General features: G+C 38.1%; 1 protein-coding gene across 3 annotated transcripts in view; it reads left to right on the top strand.

Annotated features, from left to right (window-relative positions):
• Window positions 1-17,537, top strand: part of BDKRB2 (bradykinin receptor B2) — a 67,471-nt gene extending 49,934 nt beyond the window's left edge. The window contains exons 2-3 of one of the 3 annotated variants that reach the window (XM_072630311.1): window positions 3,928-4,164; window positions 13,411-17,537. In XM_072630311.1, coding sequence (XP_072486412.1) covers window positions 4,142-4,164; window positions 13,411-14,530 — 1,143 coding nt within the window. In that variant the 5' untranslated portion in view covers window positions 3,928-4,141 and the 3' untranslated portion in view covers window positions 14,531-17,537. Of the gene's footprint in view, window positions 1-3,598; window positions 4,165-13,410 lie in introns of those variants that run through there. The other 2 variants (XM_072630312.1, XM_072630313.1) reach the window with 2 other exon arrangements.
• The last annotated feature ends 857 nt before the right edge of the window (window positions 17,538-18,394 follow it).

The following is an 18,394-nucleotide window of genomic DNA, read 5'->3' as shown; positions in this document are numbered from 1 at the left end:
ATTTCAAAAAAATAAAATTAAAAGGTGAGAATGAGGGATGCACCTGGAAAAATTATCTCACATAAAAGAGGTGTGAAAGGAAGAGCTTTTATAGTTGAGAGGAACGTGGGAGGTGAATGGGGAATGTTTGAACCTTACTCCGATCAAAATTGGCTCAAAGAGGGAATAACATATACACTCAGTTGGGTATAGAAATATATCTTACCCTACAGGAAAGCAGGAAGAGAAGGTGATAAAAGAAAGGGAGGATGATAGAAGCAGAGTGAATTAAGGGGATCAGTGGTCAGAAGCAAAACAGACTTTTGAGGAGAAACAGTGGGGAAAGGGAGAGAGAAAGTGGAAGAGGGGATAAACATGGATACACATGAAATAAAAATAAGGGGCTGGAGCAGAATCTATTATGTTTCATCTGAGGTTTAAAAAAAAGCAGGGATAGCAATCGTGATTGTAGACAAAGTAAAAGCAAAAGTAGACCTAATTAAAATATTATCCACATCCAGAGAAATGGAGTCTAAATGCAGATCAAAAAATACTATTTTCACTCCTTTTTTCTTTCCTGTGGTTTTCTCCTTTTGATTTTTTTTTTTTTTGCAACATGACTAATGTGGAAATATGTGTAATATTATTATACATGTATAGCCTATATCAGATTGCATTTCTTCTTGGAGAGGAGAAGAATGAGGAAAATTTTAGAACTTAAAATCTTACCAAAATGAATGTTGAAAACTAATAATAAATAAACTGATTAAAAATAGACCTAATTAAAAGTGATAAGCAGGGAAACTACATTTTGTTAAAAGTACCATAGACAATGAAGTAATATCAATAAATTCACCAAATGGCATAGCATCCAAATTCCTGAAAGAAAAGTTAAATGAGTTTACCAGAGGAAATACATAGTAAAACTATACTAGTGGAGGAGCTCAACTTTCCCCTCTCAGAATTAGATAAATCTAACTACAAAATAAACAAGAAAGAAGTTAAGGAGGTGAATAGAATTTTAGAAAAGTTAGGTATGATAGACCTCTGGAGAAAATAGAATGGGAATAGAAAGGGAAAACCTTTTTCTCAGTTGCATGTAACATTTAAGAAAAAAATTGTCTATAAATAGGGACATTAAAAATCTTACAACCAACTGCAGAAAAGCAGCAATACTAAATGCATAATTATTTGAAATTTTCAGACCATAATGTAACAAAAATTACATTCAATTAGGGCTGCAGAAACAAAGATTCACCTGGAAACTAAATAACCTAACCCTAAAGAATGAGTGGATCAAAGAAGGAATAATAGAAACAATCAATAATTTCACTAAAAAGAATGACAAAGTGGCATACCAAAATTTATGGGATGCAATCAAAGCATACTTAGGGGAAATTCTACATCTCTAAATGCTTATATCAATGAATTGAACATACAGTTAATATAGCTAGAAAGTGAACAAATTAAAAATCCCCAATTTAACACCAAATTGGAAATCCTGAAAATCAAAGGAGAATTTAATAAAATTGAAAGAAAATCTTTGAACTAATAAATAAAATTAGAGCTGGTTTCATGAAAAACAACCAATAAAACAGCAAAACCATTGATTAATTTGATTTTTTAAAAGAAAGAAGAAAATTAAATTACCAGTATAAAAAATGAGAAAGATGAACTCACCACCAATGAACATGAAATTAAGGCACTTATTAGGAGCTATTCTACCCAATTATATGCCAATAAATTTAATAGTCTAAGTGAAATGGATGAATATTTACAAAAATATAAAATTGCCCAGATTTACACAAGAGGAAATAGAACAATTGAAAAATCCTATCTTAGAGATGGAAATTGAAAAAACTATCTATGAGCTCCCTAAGAAAAAATCCCAGAACCAGTTGGATTCACAAATAAATTCTATCAAACATTTAAAGAACAATTAATTTCAATATTATATAAAGTATCTGGGAAAATAGACAAAGAATGAGTCCTAACAAATTCCTTTTATGATGCAAATATGATTCTCATACCTAAACCAGGAAGAGCTAAAACAGAGAAAGAAAATTATAGACCAATTTCCACAATGAATATTGATTTAAAAAAATTTAAATAAAATACTGACAAGGAGAGTAGAGCAATATATCACAAAGATCATATGCTATGACCAGGTGTTGTTTGTGCCACAAATATGGAGTTAGTTCAGTATTAGGTCAACTATTCAGTACAATTGACTATATTAATAACAGAACCAATAAAAATCATATGATTATCTCAATAAAGCAGAAAAAGCTTTTCACAAATATAACACTTATTCCTTTAAAAACACTGAAAAGCCTGGGAAAAATAAATGGAGTTTTCCTTAAAATAACTAGTATCTATCTAAATCCATCAGCAAAGATTTTCTGTAACAGGAATAAATTAGAAACTTCTTCAATAATACCACTACTATAACAATATCCTAAAGACATCAAAGAAAAAGGGAAAGGTGTTATATGTACACAAATATTTCTAGAAGCCCTTTTTGTGGTGGCAAAGTATTGGAAATTGATAAGATACTCATCCTTTGGGAATGGTTGAACAAGTTGTAGTATATGATTGTGAATGATTTGTTATGTCATAAGAAATGACAAGTGGGATGGTTTCAAAAAAACCTGGAAAGACTTATACGAACTGATGCAAAGGGAAGTGAACAAAACCAGGAGAACACTGTATACAGTAAGAAGACTGTACAATATATAAGAAGGAGGAAGGGAATTTGTACTTCAAAATTTTTAAAACCTAATATTTACAGAAAGGAAGTAAAATTATTTTTGGAGCAATTGTCTCCTTTTGACCACATCATGCTACTTTTCAGGAAAATAAGCAACCTTCTGAAATAGCTCCATTTCTCAGACAGAGAGGGTGAAAAATCAGAAGAAATTACTAAAGAAAAGCCTGAACCTTTTTTCTTGGAGCCTTCTGTTTTGTTTGTAGTCTTTAGCCAGTGATTAAAATCTAGCTGTCACTGAGGTCGAGTGGTAAAGAAAACTCAGCATGCTGGGTAAATCTATACTGTTTTTAGGGCCCAGAGCCACCTGATAAGAATACATAGTGTTTCTGATGGTTTTTTTCTCTTTCTTTTGTTTTTTTTTTTTAAATCTATTAGGAAAGGGAGTGGTACATCTGTGCATGTTACCTTACTGATAAGTTATAAATGTGTACCTCAGCCTTGCTCTTGGTTTCAGGATAACATATTCTAATTACATTTCATTTCATTTCCTGTTTTCCCAGCCAGGCATTACTCATTCTAAGCCATACAAATTCCTTGGGTCATGTGTGTCCTTCTCTTCCCCTTCCCTCTAATTAATTACATTAAGAGATTTCTAATTTCCTAAAGCAATGTCAAACTTTTCTTTTTGGTCATCACATACAGGAGAGTCATAATCTCTTAGGTCATGATTATCAGTACTAAAACAGACCTTAGAATATAGAATGTTGAATTCTAAAAAAAAAAATTTTTAAATCATGGAATATAAGAATTCATATTCCTACAGTTGTTAGGCTTACAAAGTACTTTCCTCATAAGGGTATGAAATAAGTAATGGAAATATTTATTATCCCAGTTTTATAGATTAGGAAACTGAGGTTCAACGAGGTTAGCTGAATCATTTGCCCAAGGTCACAAAGCTAGTACGTGGCAGAGCCATTTTGCTGGTTCTCATTTGAAATAGATCTCCTAATGCCAAAACTAGCACCTTTTCTTCAATGTTAGGATTAGAAAGATCCTCTTCCTCCTCCGTTCTACCCCCAAAAGCTTACTTTTTTCCTCTCGGTTTATTGGCTACATCTCTTGCTCAAAGATCAAACCTCAAACTCAATTCACTCTGGAGGTCAGACTGGAAAAGTCCCCACCCACCTAGCACACAGTGGATTTAAATACTAAACAGTAATTGTTTCTCTTTTATCCAGGAACCCTGAAGGTCTTCTCCTCCCAGTTTGATTTTTTTTTTCTATTAAATGGACTATCCCTTGAGCAACTACTTAAAGAAGCCTATTCACTGAATGCGTGTATCTCACTCAAAGTGAAAGTGCTATAAGACCTTAACCTGAAAGGGCCAGGGTCTCACATTGCATCCTGGGCCATCTTCAGCCATCCTGACGAATATGAGGCCACTGGACCCAGATGGCACAGGAGAAGAAAGTGAGGTTGGTGACCTTGCACAGCCCTCTTTCACTCAAATCAAAGTCAACTGCAAGTCATGTCATCATCTTGATGTCATGGTCCTCTTCAAGAATGAAGGACAAACACAACAACCTGTGAAGAAAGATCCTTGAGATCACAGAATTGTGCAAAAAGTTCAGAGCTTTAGAATGTATCATTCCTTTATCTGCCTCTGTCACTCCTATTCACTTGCTGCTGAATAGAGCTAAAGGAAATAATAAACCATGATTAATGATTACAAATTTGTGCTATCTAATCTCAGCTGGGCCCTCCTGATAGTGATGCAATGCTTCTGTTCTCTAATTGATTCTCTATCACACTCAGCACAATGGCTGTTCCAAAGCTTTTTTCTCTTCAGACCTTCCAAGGCACCCCCTACACGCACTCTCTCAGCAATTTCCTTTCATACTTGGAAAAAATCAAAACCATATGCTAAGAACTGCCTCTTTTACTCACCTCATTCACAATGCTCAGCTGCCTCTTGCCACTATCTGCTCCTTCAGTTTTGTCTTGGATGAAGAAATAACCCTTCTGGCCAAGGTCAACTTTTCTACATAAATCCTTGAACCCATCCTCTCCCATCTTTTCCAGCAGATCATCCTGCCAACCATCCATATACTCCCTCTAATCTTCAGTCTCTGCCTACTGGCTCCTTCCCTGCTGCTTACAAATATCTCATGTCTTCCCTCATCTTAAAAAAAAAAAAATCTGACTTGATCCTAAGATCCCTGCTAGCTATTTTCTATATCCCTCTTCCTCCTCTCTGCTAAACATATTGAAAAATGCTGTCATCACTTGGTGATTTAACTTCCTCTTGTCTAAACACACTGCAATCTGGCTACCATTCCCATTATTCAATGGAAACTGGTCTCTCCAAAGTTACTGATGATCTTAATGGTCAAATCAAATGACCTTTTCTTAGTTCTCATTCTGCTTGCCATCTCTGAAGCATTTGACACTGTATACTATCTTCTCTCCTGGTTTTCTAACTAACAATTATCTGTCCCCTTTGTCTCTGTCTCAGGCAGCTTTTCTTTTACCTCTATCTTTTGGAGATCTCCTGAGTTCAGTTATTTTTATGTAAATGATTACATGTATGTATATATACATATATGTATAGATATGCATACAAATATATTGCATACAGTAAGACACTGTAACAAAGTGAACACAATAATTTCCTAGGTCTAAAATGGGACCAACAGTTTCTCCTACCTACCTTAGCACTTTAGCAAAAGAGATTGCAGTTTCCCTAAGCTGAGGATAGCACATCATCCACTGGAGAATTCCGCTTTTCTATGAGGACACAAGTTGAATTTTTGTCAGCCCACAGCCACAGGGGTAGAACCACAGTTTGCTTTCTTATTCGGTTGGTTTCTCAGTCCCCTAACCTTTCCTTTGCAACCCTATAGGGTTGTCAAGTTAGAGTTTACTGTGTAGTTATAGTTGCATTTGCCTGAAGAAAGGGCTTTGGTTAAAAATGTATACCTTGGCTACAAGACTGGGGGATAGGGGCATTCCTCTTTGTCTGAGACAGTGGAGAATGAGGTTTACAATTCTCTTATAAAAGAAGGGGAACTCCTGGTATCTGTTGTAGCTTTTTGTGGAGGATAATTTCAACTTCTTGTTGTTGTTCCCTTAGTTTTGATCAGGTCCCTGTAGTACCAATGTGATATTCACAGCACCTACAATGGCCATGAATATCCTGGCACAATTCTGAATCACGAAAAAAAGACTCTCCTCATGGAAGACAGAACCAAAACATTTATTCAGACACCAGAAAACCAAATCCATTGTAGTAACAAAAATCTATACACAGTAACAATGCAGAGAACAATACCAGCCTCAAGCCTTTAGGTTTCCCACAAACCAGCTCCCTTAAACAAATCACAAATAGGCTCTCTTAAACAAAATACTCTTCTCTCACTCACAGCCAGCTGTGGGCTTGCCTGTGTTCTTCAGTTCTGGCTGCTCTCTCACCAATTTCCCCTCAGCTCTGCTCTAGCTCCACCTCTTCCTGTTCTGCCCTTTCTGCTCCACACATTCAGTAAACTTCTCCCACCACATACTCCATGTGACTCAGACTTCCATGTGACCCAGATAGGTCACATGGGGCTATTAATGAATGGGAAAGATCTTCTCACTTAAATTACTATTACAGTCCCTTCCTCTATTTCCTTTGACATCATGTCTTAAATTTCACTTTCCCATGTTGAGTAAAAATTAAGGCCAGTTTTTAACTCCTCTTTGTACCCCCAAAAATAGTTTCTCCTGCTTTTTTCAATGGAACCTCAAGTTTAGAAACTGAGTTACCATTTTCTCTGACCATTTTCTTGTTTCCCAAATTCAATCAATTAGTAACCCTTGAACTTCTTTCAGAATCTCCTCCATTCCTTTTGGCTCCTGGCACCCCTGCCTACTACAAACTTTTGATCACCTCAAACATGGATTACAGTAACAATGTCTTAACTAAGCCTCTGTTTCCAATCTCTTCCCCAGAGATGCATTCTGCATGTCACTAGACTTATCTTGCTCATTTTGCTTATCTTGCTATCATTCATCTTTGCCTGATAAATAAATCCCAGATTCAGCCTGCTATTCAAGGTCCTCCATTAATTTTCTAGTCTTCTCTTACTAGACTTCATCCTTCCCCAGCACTGTCTCTTTACTGACATTATTCTACCACACCTGGAAGTTCCTCTAACTCCCCTGACATGTACCACCCACTATCTCCATCTATCAAAATCTTAACCATCTTGTAAGGCCCTGGTTAAAGACCTCTTTTCCTCACCCTCCCTTTAGTTACTGGCATTGCATATTCAAACTATCAGATAGTGGTGGTGGTCTTGCATGGATAGTTATCCCCTCTGCAAGCTCCTATCTTATTTAACTTTGCCCAGGGCCTAGCACAGTGCCACACATTGGTAGGTTCTAAGTGTGTATTAAACAAAGCAATATACAGATCTGTAAGAAATTGGGAAAACAGTTTTCATTCCACTTGAACCTTAGGAAGAGCAGGTGAGAAGAGTGAGACTTTTTTCCTTCTATCAGTCTGGTGTTTACCTATTAGAGACTATTGGGTAACTGCTAGAGAATTTGGCATGGGTGAACTCCAACCTTCTTAAATGTCCTTCCCTTTGACACCCTGTGACAACCTCCCACCCTCTATAGTGAGGAAAAGCTGTTCTATTCTCTTCCTTGTTTATAAATTACCAAAGAGCAGGGAGATGAAGTTGGGGTGGGGGTAGGGGGTTGCTGGGACCAAGTGCAGTCAGCCAGGCCAGTGGGGAAGGTTGACTGTTCTGGAAGCAAACAGCCCAAAATGGACATTGGCTTCTAATAGGGTTTCATCTCCAATCAGCTCTGACAGGCCAAGTCAGGCCAGTTTGGGTTTCAGCTGCAGTTAACATGACCCAGGGAAGCCTGGGATGGCCATAGCCTTGTCCTACCGTCATATGGGGGCTTGAGAAACATGGTTAATGTTTGGTGTGTTTGTTTGCCTATTTCCCAGGTATCTGAACAGTCTAATCTTAGCCATTTGCTGAGACAGCTTGTCAAATGACCAGGGTTTGCATATTGTAATGTATTTAAAATGGAAACTGGAATCATATTTAGGCATTCTCTACTCTGAGGAAGTAGGGATGAGGAATCATTCTAAGACTGTAGGTTGGTGTGCATTTTGTTTTGTTTTCATTTTTGTGAAACTGCCATCCCCCAAATAAACCTGCCCTGAATCTATGGGAGAACATACATTCCCCCAGACCAATAGTGGCCTGTCTTTTGATCAGTTTTGAAAATTGAGATCCAGCATGGCTTCTGGAGTACCAATGCACATAGGAGGGGAAAAGGCTCTTGATTAATATTGAATTCAATTGTTTCATTTCCAAAATTACTTCAAAAATGACAGTGTTGGGTAGCCACCTCTAGGGGTTCCTTTTTCTCTCTCTTCTGTCACTTCTGCTGTCTCATGTAGCTCCTCATCACTATTCTCCTCAGAAGAACACAGGGAACCATTCTCTTTTTTTGACTTAATCTACCAGGATAAGGCCAAGGAAGTTTGGAATGTGAGGCCTTGAGAGTGAACTTTGTATTCTTTAGTCTTTTTTATATTTTACTTTTATGGATTTATAAACGTTATTAATAAAAATGTTTATATATAGTCTGTTATATATGTAGATATCCTAGTGTTATGGGTATGGGACATGTATGTATCCATACACACATGTCCCACACCCATAACATATATCTCATGCACATGACACCAGTCCTATACACACACACACACACACATACACACACACACACACTCACATATACATATGTCCTATACCCATATCACCAGTCCCATATCACCAACTACCTTCTGGACACCTTGAATTGAATGTCTTTTAATCATCTCAAATTCAATATGCCCAAAATAAAACTCATTGTCTTTTTCCCAAAATCTTCCACTCATCTCGGCTTCCCTAATAGTGTCAAGGCACTACCATCCTTACAATCTCCCAGGCTTGAGTCATCTTTCTCCTTGTTTCTTTCATCCCACATAGACCAAAGTGTTGCCAAATCTTGTAGTCTCTAGCTTCACAACATCTCCCCGAGTATTCCCTTCTATCCACACAAACACTGTCATCATCCTCGTTCAATCCCCCTCACTCCTCAATACTATCACAATAGCCTTCTAATTCGTCTTCCTGTCTGAAGTCACTCCCCATTCCAACCCATTTTCCATTCAACTGCCCAAGTGATTTCTGTACCTGCTCCTTTGGTAAACTCCAGTAAGCTGTCTGTTACTTCCAGGATCAGATATAAAGTCCCGTGTCTGGCATTTAAGACTCTTCACAACTTGGCTGTTTCCTACCTTTCCCTCTTTTCAGACTTTACTTTCCTCTACATACTCTACAGTCTGGCTTCCTTGCTATTTCTTACATGGGACACTCCAGCTCCAGTCTCCTTGCTTTTACATCACACCTCTCTCTTTACGTCCCTGGATCCTTTCATTATTCAGTTCAAATACTACTTACTGAAAGAACTTCCAGGGTCCCTTCCCACCCCAACCCCCCCAACTACTCATCCTTCTAATGTTATTTTCCTTCTACTCTGTATCTCATATGTGCCTACTTATTTACTTGATACCTCACCCAATAAATAGTAAATAAGTTCCTTGAAGGCAGGGCCTGCCTTTCTACTTTTTCCTTCCTTTGTGACATAGAACTTTGCCCAGTGCCCAGCGCATAGCCAGCACTTAATTAATACTGACTGATGAATTGACTGAATCATAGAACTCTCGAATCTTAGAACCAGAAAGGACATTGCAAATCATGTAGTTGGACCTTCCTCAAGATGAGCAAACTAAGATGGAAATAAGGTAATATCCTCCCTAGTTTATTATAATTTCTTAAAGGAAGAGATTATCATTTTTCTTGTCAATATCCCCAGCTCCTAGCATAATGCCTTATATGTGTTAGGGACTTAATAAAATTTATTCAATTGAATTGCCTCAGGTCATACAGCTAGTTTGTTGGCAGATACAGGACTAGAACCGCTCAGGTTGATCTTCTTCCACTACACCAAATGAAATCTGTAGTGTGAGAAAGACGAAGGCATCAAAGACATCTCCAAGGTTTCCAAGGCTGGGTGGGAAAAACAGTGCTGTTACTGACAGAAATACAGAAGGCAAAAGCAATGTAAGGTTTCAAGAAGGAAAGATTCAATTCAACAAAGTCAAAATGACAAAAAAAATTTTACCTACTGTATGCAAAGGACCATGCTTGGTGTTGTGGGAAAGGTCAAGTTTCACTAAGACCCTGACTCCTGATTCTCTGATCTTGTGAAGGAAATCTAATTTGAGACATGCTGAGCAGAATAAACCTACCTCATAATGGAGGAAATGTGTCCTCATCTATCTTCAAAAAGCAAATTGCAAATATAAAGAAGTGATGATCTACACTGAAAATTATACCAGAGATATATGCAAAAAAACAGAAAATTATTTGTTTACACTAAAATAGTGCTTGGACTTTTCTAGTTTTCACTACATATAGACCTGTTGACATGTTACATCTGACTATATAAATAGAACACCAAGAAATTCTTTATAGGCTTTTAGGTGAGGGAAATGGAGAAAAACATGACAGTGTTGTGTGTGTTCGTCCTTTGTTGCCAAAGAAGACCATGCCATCAGAGAAATAATGACATGACTCACACTTGACTTTGTTTTGAGTGAAGGAGGGATGTGCAGGTCACCAGTCTCACTTCTCCTCCACATGCATCTGAATCCAGTGACCAGATATTCATCAGGATGACTGGAGATGACCTAGGATGAGGCATTTGGGGTTAGGTGACTTGCCCAAGGTCACACAGCTAGTGAGTGTCAAGTGTCTGAGGTGAGATTTGAACTCAGGTTCTCCTGACTTCTGCACTGGTGCTCTATCCACTGCACCACCTAGCTGCCCTGCCAGTGTTGTAGAAAAAGATAAAGATAATAAAGTTTAGAGGTCATCTAGTCCTAATAAAAGATAATAAGAAATCATAATAGCTTAGAGGTCATGTAGTCCTACCTACCTCTTCATTTTAGAGAAGACAACTGAGACTCAAGGATGGGAAGGGACCTAACCAAAATCACACCTTTTGTGGAAAACTTCATCTAGATCTTAGATCTCCTGACTTCCAATCAAATATTCTTTTCATCATGCTGCTTCTAAACCTGCAAACCTTTCAAATCCTAGGCAGTTGCAATAGTTTTCCTAAGGCTCAGAAACTCAATCAAGTGGAACTAAAATCTGGTACTTTGGGGCAAAAGGGAAACTACCAAGACGGACTCCCAGTACCCATTGTTGGGCCAGTCTATAGCAAAGCCACTATGATTGGGAGGGCCCCAGAAATAGTCACACAGGAAATGGGAAGAAATGGAGCAAAGAAAAAAAATTAGCTTAGGTAATTTGTTGTCAGACCTATCCAAAGCAAGCAAGGTCTAGCCAATTCCTGCTATGCTGTTATATCATTTTTTTCCAAAAGTGATAGTTCTTTCTTCTCCTTACCCCAGCAAAATAATAGGAGAAGGCCAGAGTGACAGACCTGGCATCAGACAACCTAGATTCAAATCCCAGCTCTCATTCTTATTAGTTATCTGACCTCAGTCGACTCATTTAACTCCCCTGCCACTCATTATCCCCATCTTTAAAAAGAAGATAATGTATTGACATTATTTACCTCGCAGGATTGTTCTGAAAAGAGCACTTTTGAACAAGTCTGTTTATTAGAAAAGTTTTCCTCATGTTATGACAAAGTCTACTAGAGTTCAATTCTGGTATTCTACATGGGAGGCAACTGAGACTCAGAAAGGGAAGGTTACTTGTCTATGATCATATAATGAGTTACTTCCTGAGCTGGAACTAAAACCCAGAGCCAAGATCTTTCCTAAGTTGTGAAGAGTGCTTCCTTTTCAAGAAAGAGATCCCAGAACAACTGCTCAATCTTTCAGACCAGGGCTGTTTTCTGCACAATAGACTGTCATGCTATCGTACATGCCCGCGTTTCCTAGGAGAGCTGCATTGAGGCACATAAAGATAGCATGACAGATTGCATCTGTTACTCTGCACAGATTTTCCTCCAGCTTTTGTTACTGAGAGAATTCTCACTCTACACATATTAGTTGTTTCTACTCATAAAATGTGTTACTGTAGCTTCTTGGATTCCATGTCATATCAAGGATATTTTATTTCCAGACAAAACAGAGGAAATCCCTTAAGTAAAGATCCTGCCTAAAGGACTTCAAATATATCCTAAGAAAGAAACATTTTCTCTTGGAGGAAGACCTGTAATAATGACAGGATGCCTTGTGGGTTGTAATGGAGCATCTCCTGCTATGTGATTATTTTATCAGCTGCTTTCCATTGTTCCATGAAACTGATTTTCCCATTATTCCCTCCTTGTTATACAGCCAGATACTAAGCAGACCTCAGCTTGGTGGTGGGTGGTGATTAAGTTTGAATGTTGGTTACCCTTCTATTTGCAGAGATTATAGGAGCATAAACTTAAGAGCTAAAAGGGATCTCAGAGATCACCCAATACAACACTTTGTTTTCCAGATGAGGCAACTAAAGCCCAGAGAAATTTATGATTTACGCATGCCACATATATAATAAATAGAGCAGAGATTCAAACCCAAATTCTCTCATTTGCAAATCAGTATACTTTCTACAATATTATATTATTTCTTCTAGGACCTTAACCTTAGTTCTAGACTTGACTTTAGTGATGAAGAGGGGAGAAAACAAAACAAAAAGAATACATTTGGCCTGATATGAATCCTTTTCCAAAAATCAGACATCATCTCCCCTTTGCCAAGACAGACTTAGATGCAGATAATGATTCTAAACTTCTTTACCTCTCATTCAAGTCAATACTCTGTATAGGTGTCACCTTATCTCTTAGTAGAAGGTACCACCTTAGTCCTTTCAAGTTTGATGTCACTCTATTTCCCTCAAGATATTCCTCACTCCAAAGTGAATGACTGTCTACCAAACATGTCTTGTCCTTTCCCATCTTCATGCCTTTGCTCATATTATTCTCCGTGCATCTTTCCCCTTCACCTGTTGAATTTCTATCCATTCTGAAAGCTCAACTAAAATATTGCATCCTCTACAAAACCAACCTGATCTATCCTATCCATAATACCTTCCTTCTCTTCCCTTCTTGGACCTCAAAAAGCTCTTTACTTTGCAACTCTTTAATATAATGACCCCATACCATTGTATATTTATCTGTTTGTATATTGTCACCTTATCAGTCAGTAGGATCCCAGGAGGTCAGGAAACTTTATTTGAACTTTGTATTAACTCCAGAATCTAATGCAGCAATTCTGTACACAATAGTCATTTAATCAATCAATCAATAAAAATTTGTTATGCACTTACTATGTGCCAGACATTTTGCTAAATTCTGGGGATATAAAATGAAGCAAGACAGTCCCTGCCCTCAAGGAGCTTACAATCTAATGGGGAAGACAAAATGCAAAGAAGTATATACAAAACAAGTAAATGTAGGATAAACAGGAAGTAACTAGGAGAGGGAAAGCACTAGAATTAAGAGGAGTTGGGTAGGTTGAGTTGTATTGAATTAAATTGATTATTCCAAAGATCCATGAGATATTTTGAAGAAAGCTACAGCTTCTTTTCTTTGACTTATCACTGACTATGAAGTATAATGACTATTTCCCTACTTTCTTTCAGCGTTAAAATGATCAACGGTACACAAGAAGTCCTTTCACCTGGATTTAATCAATCATTATTCAATGAAACTGAGAAGATTCAATGTTTTTTTGCTGAATTTTGGAATTGGTTCAACGTAATCCAGACCCCATTCCTCTGGATCATCTTTGTGTTGATCATAGTCGAAAACATGTTCATTCTCAGTGTCTTCTGTTTGCACAAAAGTAGTTGTACAGTGCCTGAAATTTACCTGGGGAATTTAGCTGCTGCTGACCTCACTTTAGGTTTTTGCCTCCCTTTCTGGGCCATTGCCATTGCCAACAACTATCACTGGCCCTTTGGAGAGGTGCTCTGTAAAGTGGTGAACTCCTTTATGTACATGAACTTGTATTGCAGCATTTTTTTCTTGATGGTGGTCAGTATTGATCGATACCTCGCTCTGGTGAAAACCATGTCTGTGGGCCGAATGCGAGGGACCTGCTATGCCAAATGCTACAGTTTCATCATATGGTTTATCACAATGATAGTGAGCTCCCCTGTGGTAGTTTTCCGTACCCTAAAGGACTATAATGAAGAGGGCCACAATGTCACCGTTTGTCGCTTCGTCTACCCATCACCCTACTGGGCAATCTTCACCAATATTCTCCTGAATGTTGTAGGCTTTGTGCTACCCCTGTGCATCATCTCTTTCTGCTCTGTGAAAATCATCCGTGTTCTGCAGAACAACGAAATGCAAAAGTTCAAGGAGGCCCAGACAGAGAAGAAGGCTGCCATTCTCGTCCAGGTGGTCCTTCTGCTCTTCATCATCTGCTGGCTCCCTTTCCAGGTCAGCACCTTGATGGATACCTTCTTTCGGCTAAACATCATCTCAGGTTGTCAGGCTGAAATTGTTATTGATGTGCTTACACAGATAGGAACGTATATTGGTTATAGCAACAGCTTCCTGAATCCTCTCGTGTATGTTTTTGTGGGGAAAAGGTTCCGGAAGAAATCCAAGGAGGTCTACAAGGAATGGTTCAAGATTGGGTGGTGTCAATCAGACTCAATCCAAACAGAAAATTCAATGAGTACTTTGAGGACCTCCATATCAGTGGACCGGCAGATGAACAAACTGCAGAGACTTCAAGAGGGTTGTCAGTAACTTGTTCTATTTTATATTTAAAAGACTGTAAAACTATGGCCTTACATATGTTTAGCGCCATTCTCAATACATACCAGCTACAGTTGGGGTCAGGCCATACCATGGGCCAGTAGAAAAGTTTGGACTTTTCTGGAGATGCAGAGCACTGAAGAGAGGGGAGTAGCAATTGGTTACCCAACTTCACATCCACGTAAGCCTTCCTCTACCCTTCCCTTCTATGATATCATGGATACTCAGAAGAAGTCCTGAGCCTGGAAGCTCTCCTGCCCTTCCAATAACAGAGCAGTCACTGCCCAGTTTGGGGTTGGCCAAATTATTTTCCCTCAGTTTTTTAGTCTGGCTATGGTTTCTAAGGGTGGGATCCTGGCTAATAAAGACTCACCTCCAAGTTCAGTAAGGAAATTGCTTGGGGATAGAAGACAAGCAGCATTATTTAATTCCCTCCGTTTTCTGCATTCAGATGAATAATTGAAAGAAGTAAGACACGTTTCAGTGCAAGAAAGAAAATCCAAACCAATTCAACAAGTATTTCATGATAGTCTACCATAAGACTTGCACTACTTCTTGCCTTTGAGCAACAGTTAAGGAGATAATAGAAATGCATGTGACTTTCTAGGGTAAAGTTAAATTAGAAAGAGGCATAATTGACTAGGGTCTAAAAGGCCATCCTTAGAGTTAGGCAAACCTAGGCTCTCTTCCAACCTCTGACACATACTAGCTATACAACCTTGAACCAGTCACTTAACTTTTCAGAGTTCAAAGCAACTCTCAAAGAAAAAGTTACCAAAGTCTTGGTAGTCTGTATCAGCTGCTAAATTGCATCAGGGAACTGATGTTCCCACACACCAGGTATTCCCCACACCAAAAAGTCACCAGTCTCACCTCATCCTCACCTCAGCTCCACACCCCACTCCTCAAGAAAATCAAAAGGTAAAGTTATGTGGGGTACTGGAAAGAATAGAATCCCTGTAGTCTCTGAACTACAACTAGCAGATGAAACTTACATAACTTTAGACAAGTCATTCGACCTTTCCGTGGTTTCATCTTTCTCCTTTATAAAACAGTTGGTCACGTGAGACTAATAGGGAAAGTACACAGAAAAGTGAAATATGCTAAACCAAAGTCAGATATTATTAGATGCTGGTGCTAGATGAATTCAGTTGAGCAATAATTGTGAACGGAGTAGCAAAGGATCATAGAATCAGCTGGAAGGGACCTTAGGAACTCAATATCCTTGTTTTACAGATTAGGAAATAGAGGCACGGAAAAGTTAAGTGACTACCCCAGGTCATGAAACTAGTATGTATCTGAGGTAGAATTTGAACCCAGGTTTTCCTGGCTACAAGTCCAGAACCCTATTCACTACACCATGCAGCTTCTCATGAAAGTGAAATATTGAAAATATTGTAGGTCTTCAGATCTTTGTGAAAGGTCTCTAAGGGTAGGGGCACTGTGCAGTTATCGTAGATTAACACCCTCTACAGAAATAACTCCTGACACTTCACTTTGTCTCAACACTAAGCACGACAAGTGCTACAAATAAGAACTTCAAGACACCATACCTGTCTTGCTGGAGCTTACAATTACTAATGGACATAATCAAATAACTATAGTTCAAGTTAAAATTTGATAAGCCATATAGCTATAGTCAAAGCCATTGTTGTCTGAACTGAGCCTTGGAAGCTGTCCCAGTAGCCAAGCTTGTGTCCCTAATTTATCTTTATCAGATTCATTTTATCTTCCTTAGTGGTGGTTTCTAGATGAGCAAGGGGGCTGTTGGAGAAAAGATACAAGATAAGTAGAAATAGTCCTTAAGAAGTGAAATCACAACAAAAACCAACAATACAAAAGACCTCATCACAGTGCCACAGCATGTTAGGGGTGGAAGGAATCTTACCATCATGGAATTTTAGATCACAGAATGTTTAAGTAGGAAGGAGACTTAGAACATGGAATATTAAAGCTGAAAGAAATGCTAGGGACTATCCAGTTCTAAGACAAAACCTCATTTTACAGATGGGGAAACTGAGGTCCCAGAGAGTAGATTAACTTATCCCAAGGTTATACTACTAAGGGATATACGAGTGTTAGAAACAAAAATGTTGCAGGAATTCAGAGGAGGAAGACGTCACTTTGGACAGAGGCAATCAGGGATAGGATGTGAGCTGAGCCTTGAACGATAAGTAGTTTTTTGATTGGTCCACATATTTTCTAAATTTAATCATGAATCACGAAGATATAATTGCTTTAAGATATAATCCCTTTTCTTTTGATGCCCCTGACTGCCCACCTGCCCTAGTAGCTGGGGAAGAAATAATAACAATGATAATAATAGCTGGCATTTACATATCACTTTGTAAAGAAAAATGCTTTCACATACTTCAGGTAGAAATGAGAAGTATCACCAATACAGTATTAAAATGTATATATTGCCATGTTGTATACATGCCAACATGTATATATTGTCAAATGAAGGGAAAGGCAGAAAGGAGGGAAGTGAGATTATTTGTAGAGCATTTCGTTAAAAGAGCACAGATGAGCCAGCAGTGGAATGATTCTATAAATATCTCCTGTGAAGTTCAAGGAGGCATCTGCTTCCTCTCTTGCCATTTCAGTGTCACAGGGTGATTAGCCCTAGGCCCCAGAGCCACAGCACACACAGCTATTCAAACTATTGCACACCTGATACAAGTGTTTCTGTAAAGGGAAAGGGAGGAGAGGATTGTGATTATGAGTTGTATTGATGTTGTAATATAAAGTATTATATCTCTAAAAAGATCAGAAATTGTGTCTCAATGTAGAAATAAAATCAGTTTTACATACAAAGAATAAAATGGATGAATGATGCATGAAACAACCTATTCAATTTTGTAAGTGAATGAAATAGCATTGGTATGTAAAAGGTTCTGTATGAACTCAAATAAACTGAGTTATGCCTATTAACAATGAGGGTGGAAGGGAGGCAAGGGAGGAAGACCTGGGAAAGAAACAAACACATATAGCAATTTCTGTGTGCCAGGCACTGTGCTAAGCTTTACATATCTCATCTTATTTGATCCTCACAACAACCCTAAGAGGTAAGTGGTATTATTATCCCCATTTTACAGCTAAGGAAATGGAGGTTAAATGATTTGCCCAGGGTCACACAGCAAGTAAATGTCTGAAAATGGATTTGAACTCAAATATTCCTTACTCTACACCCAAGACTCTTTCTACTGCCACACCTACCTGTCTGGGTGAAGAATATCGTAGAAAACAACTAAATCAAAGCAATTGTGTTCCTCCATCCCATAGAGCAATGGTCTCCAAACTTTTTTGATCATGCATCACTGCCTGTAAAAATGTTTTATCACATACTACCAATAGATGTATATTTACCTAGATAAATTATATGCAAGTATTACTGTATTAATAATTACATGTTATAAAACATCCACAAAAATAGAAATTCAAAAGGATAAGATAAAGATGAATAGAGCACGAATAAGACATCTAAGATTTATATAACACTTCAAGGTTTGCAAAACACAAATAGCTCATTTTATTTTCACAACAACTCTATATTATCTTTATTCTATAACCCTTGAAAGGTGATACTATCATCTTTATTTTACAGAGGAAGAAACTTGGAAGTTAAATGACCTTATGCCCAAATGGGGTCACAAAGTATCAGATATGACTGAAATGACTGAACAACAGCTTTCCTTCCCAGTCTTCTTGAATTTTAGTGCCCATCAAATACTCAGTGATTTAGCTGTACTAGCCTACCTACTTTTTCTTGCAAACTGTCCATCATCCATCTCCATGCTTTGTACTGCCATACCCTAATGCCTAGATTACTTCATTATCTCTGCTGCTTAGTTT

This window comes from Notamacropus eugenii, chromosome 1, assembly GCF_028372415.1.
Source record: "Notamacropus eugenii isolate mMacEug1 chromosome 1, mMacEug1.pri_v2, whole genome shotgun sequence".
In the NCBI taxonomy this organism is placed as follows: Eukaryota; Metazoa; Chordata; class Mammalia; order Diprotodontia; family Macropodidae; genus Notamacropus; species Notamacropus eugenii.
The sequence above is the reverse complement of the archived record's forward strand: the minus strand, read 5'-3'. Positions and strand labels throughout refer to the sequence as shown.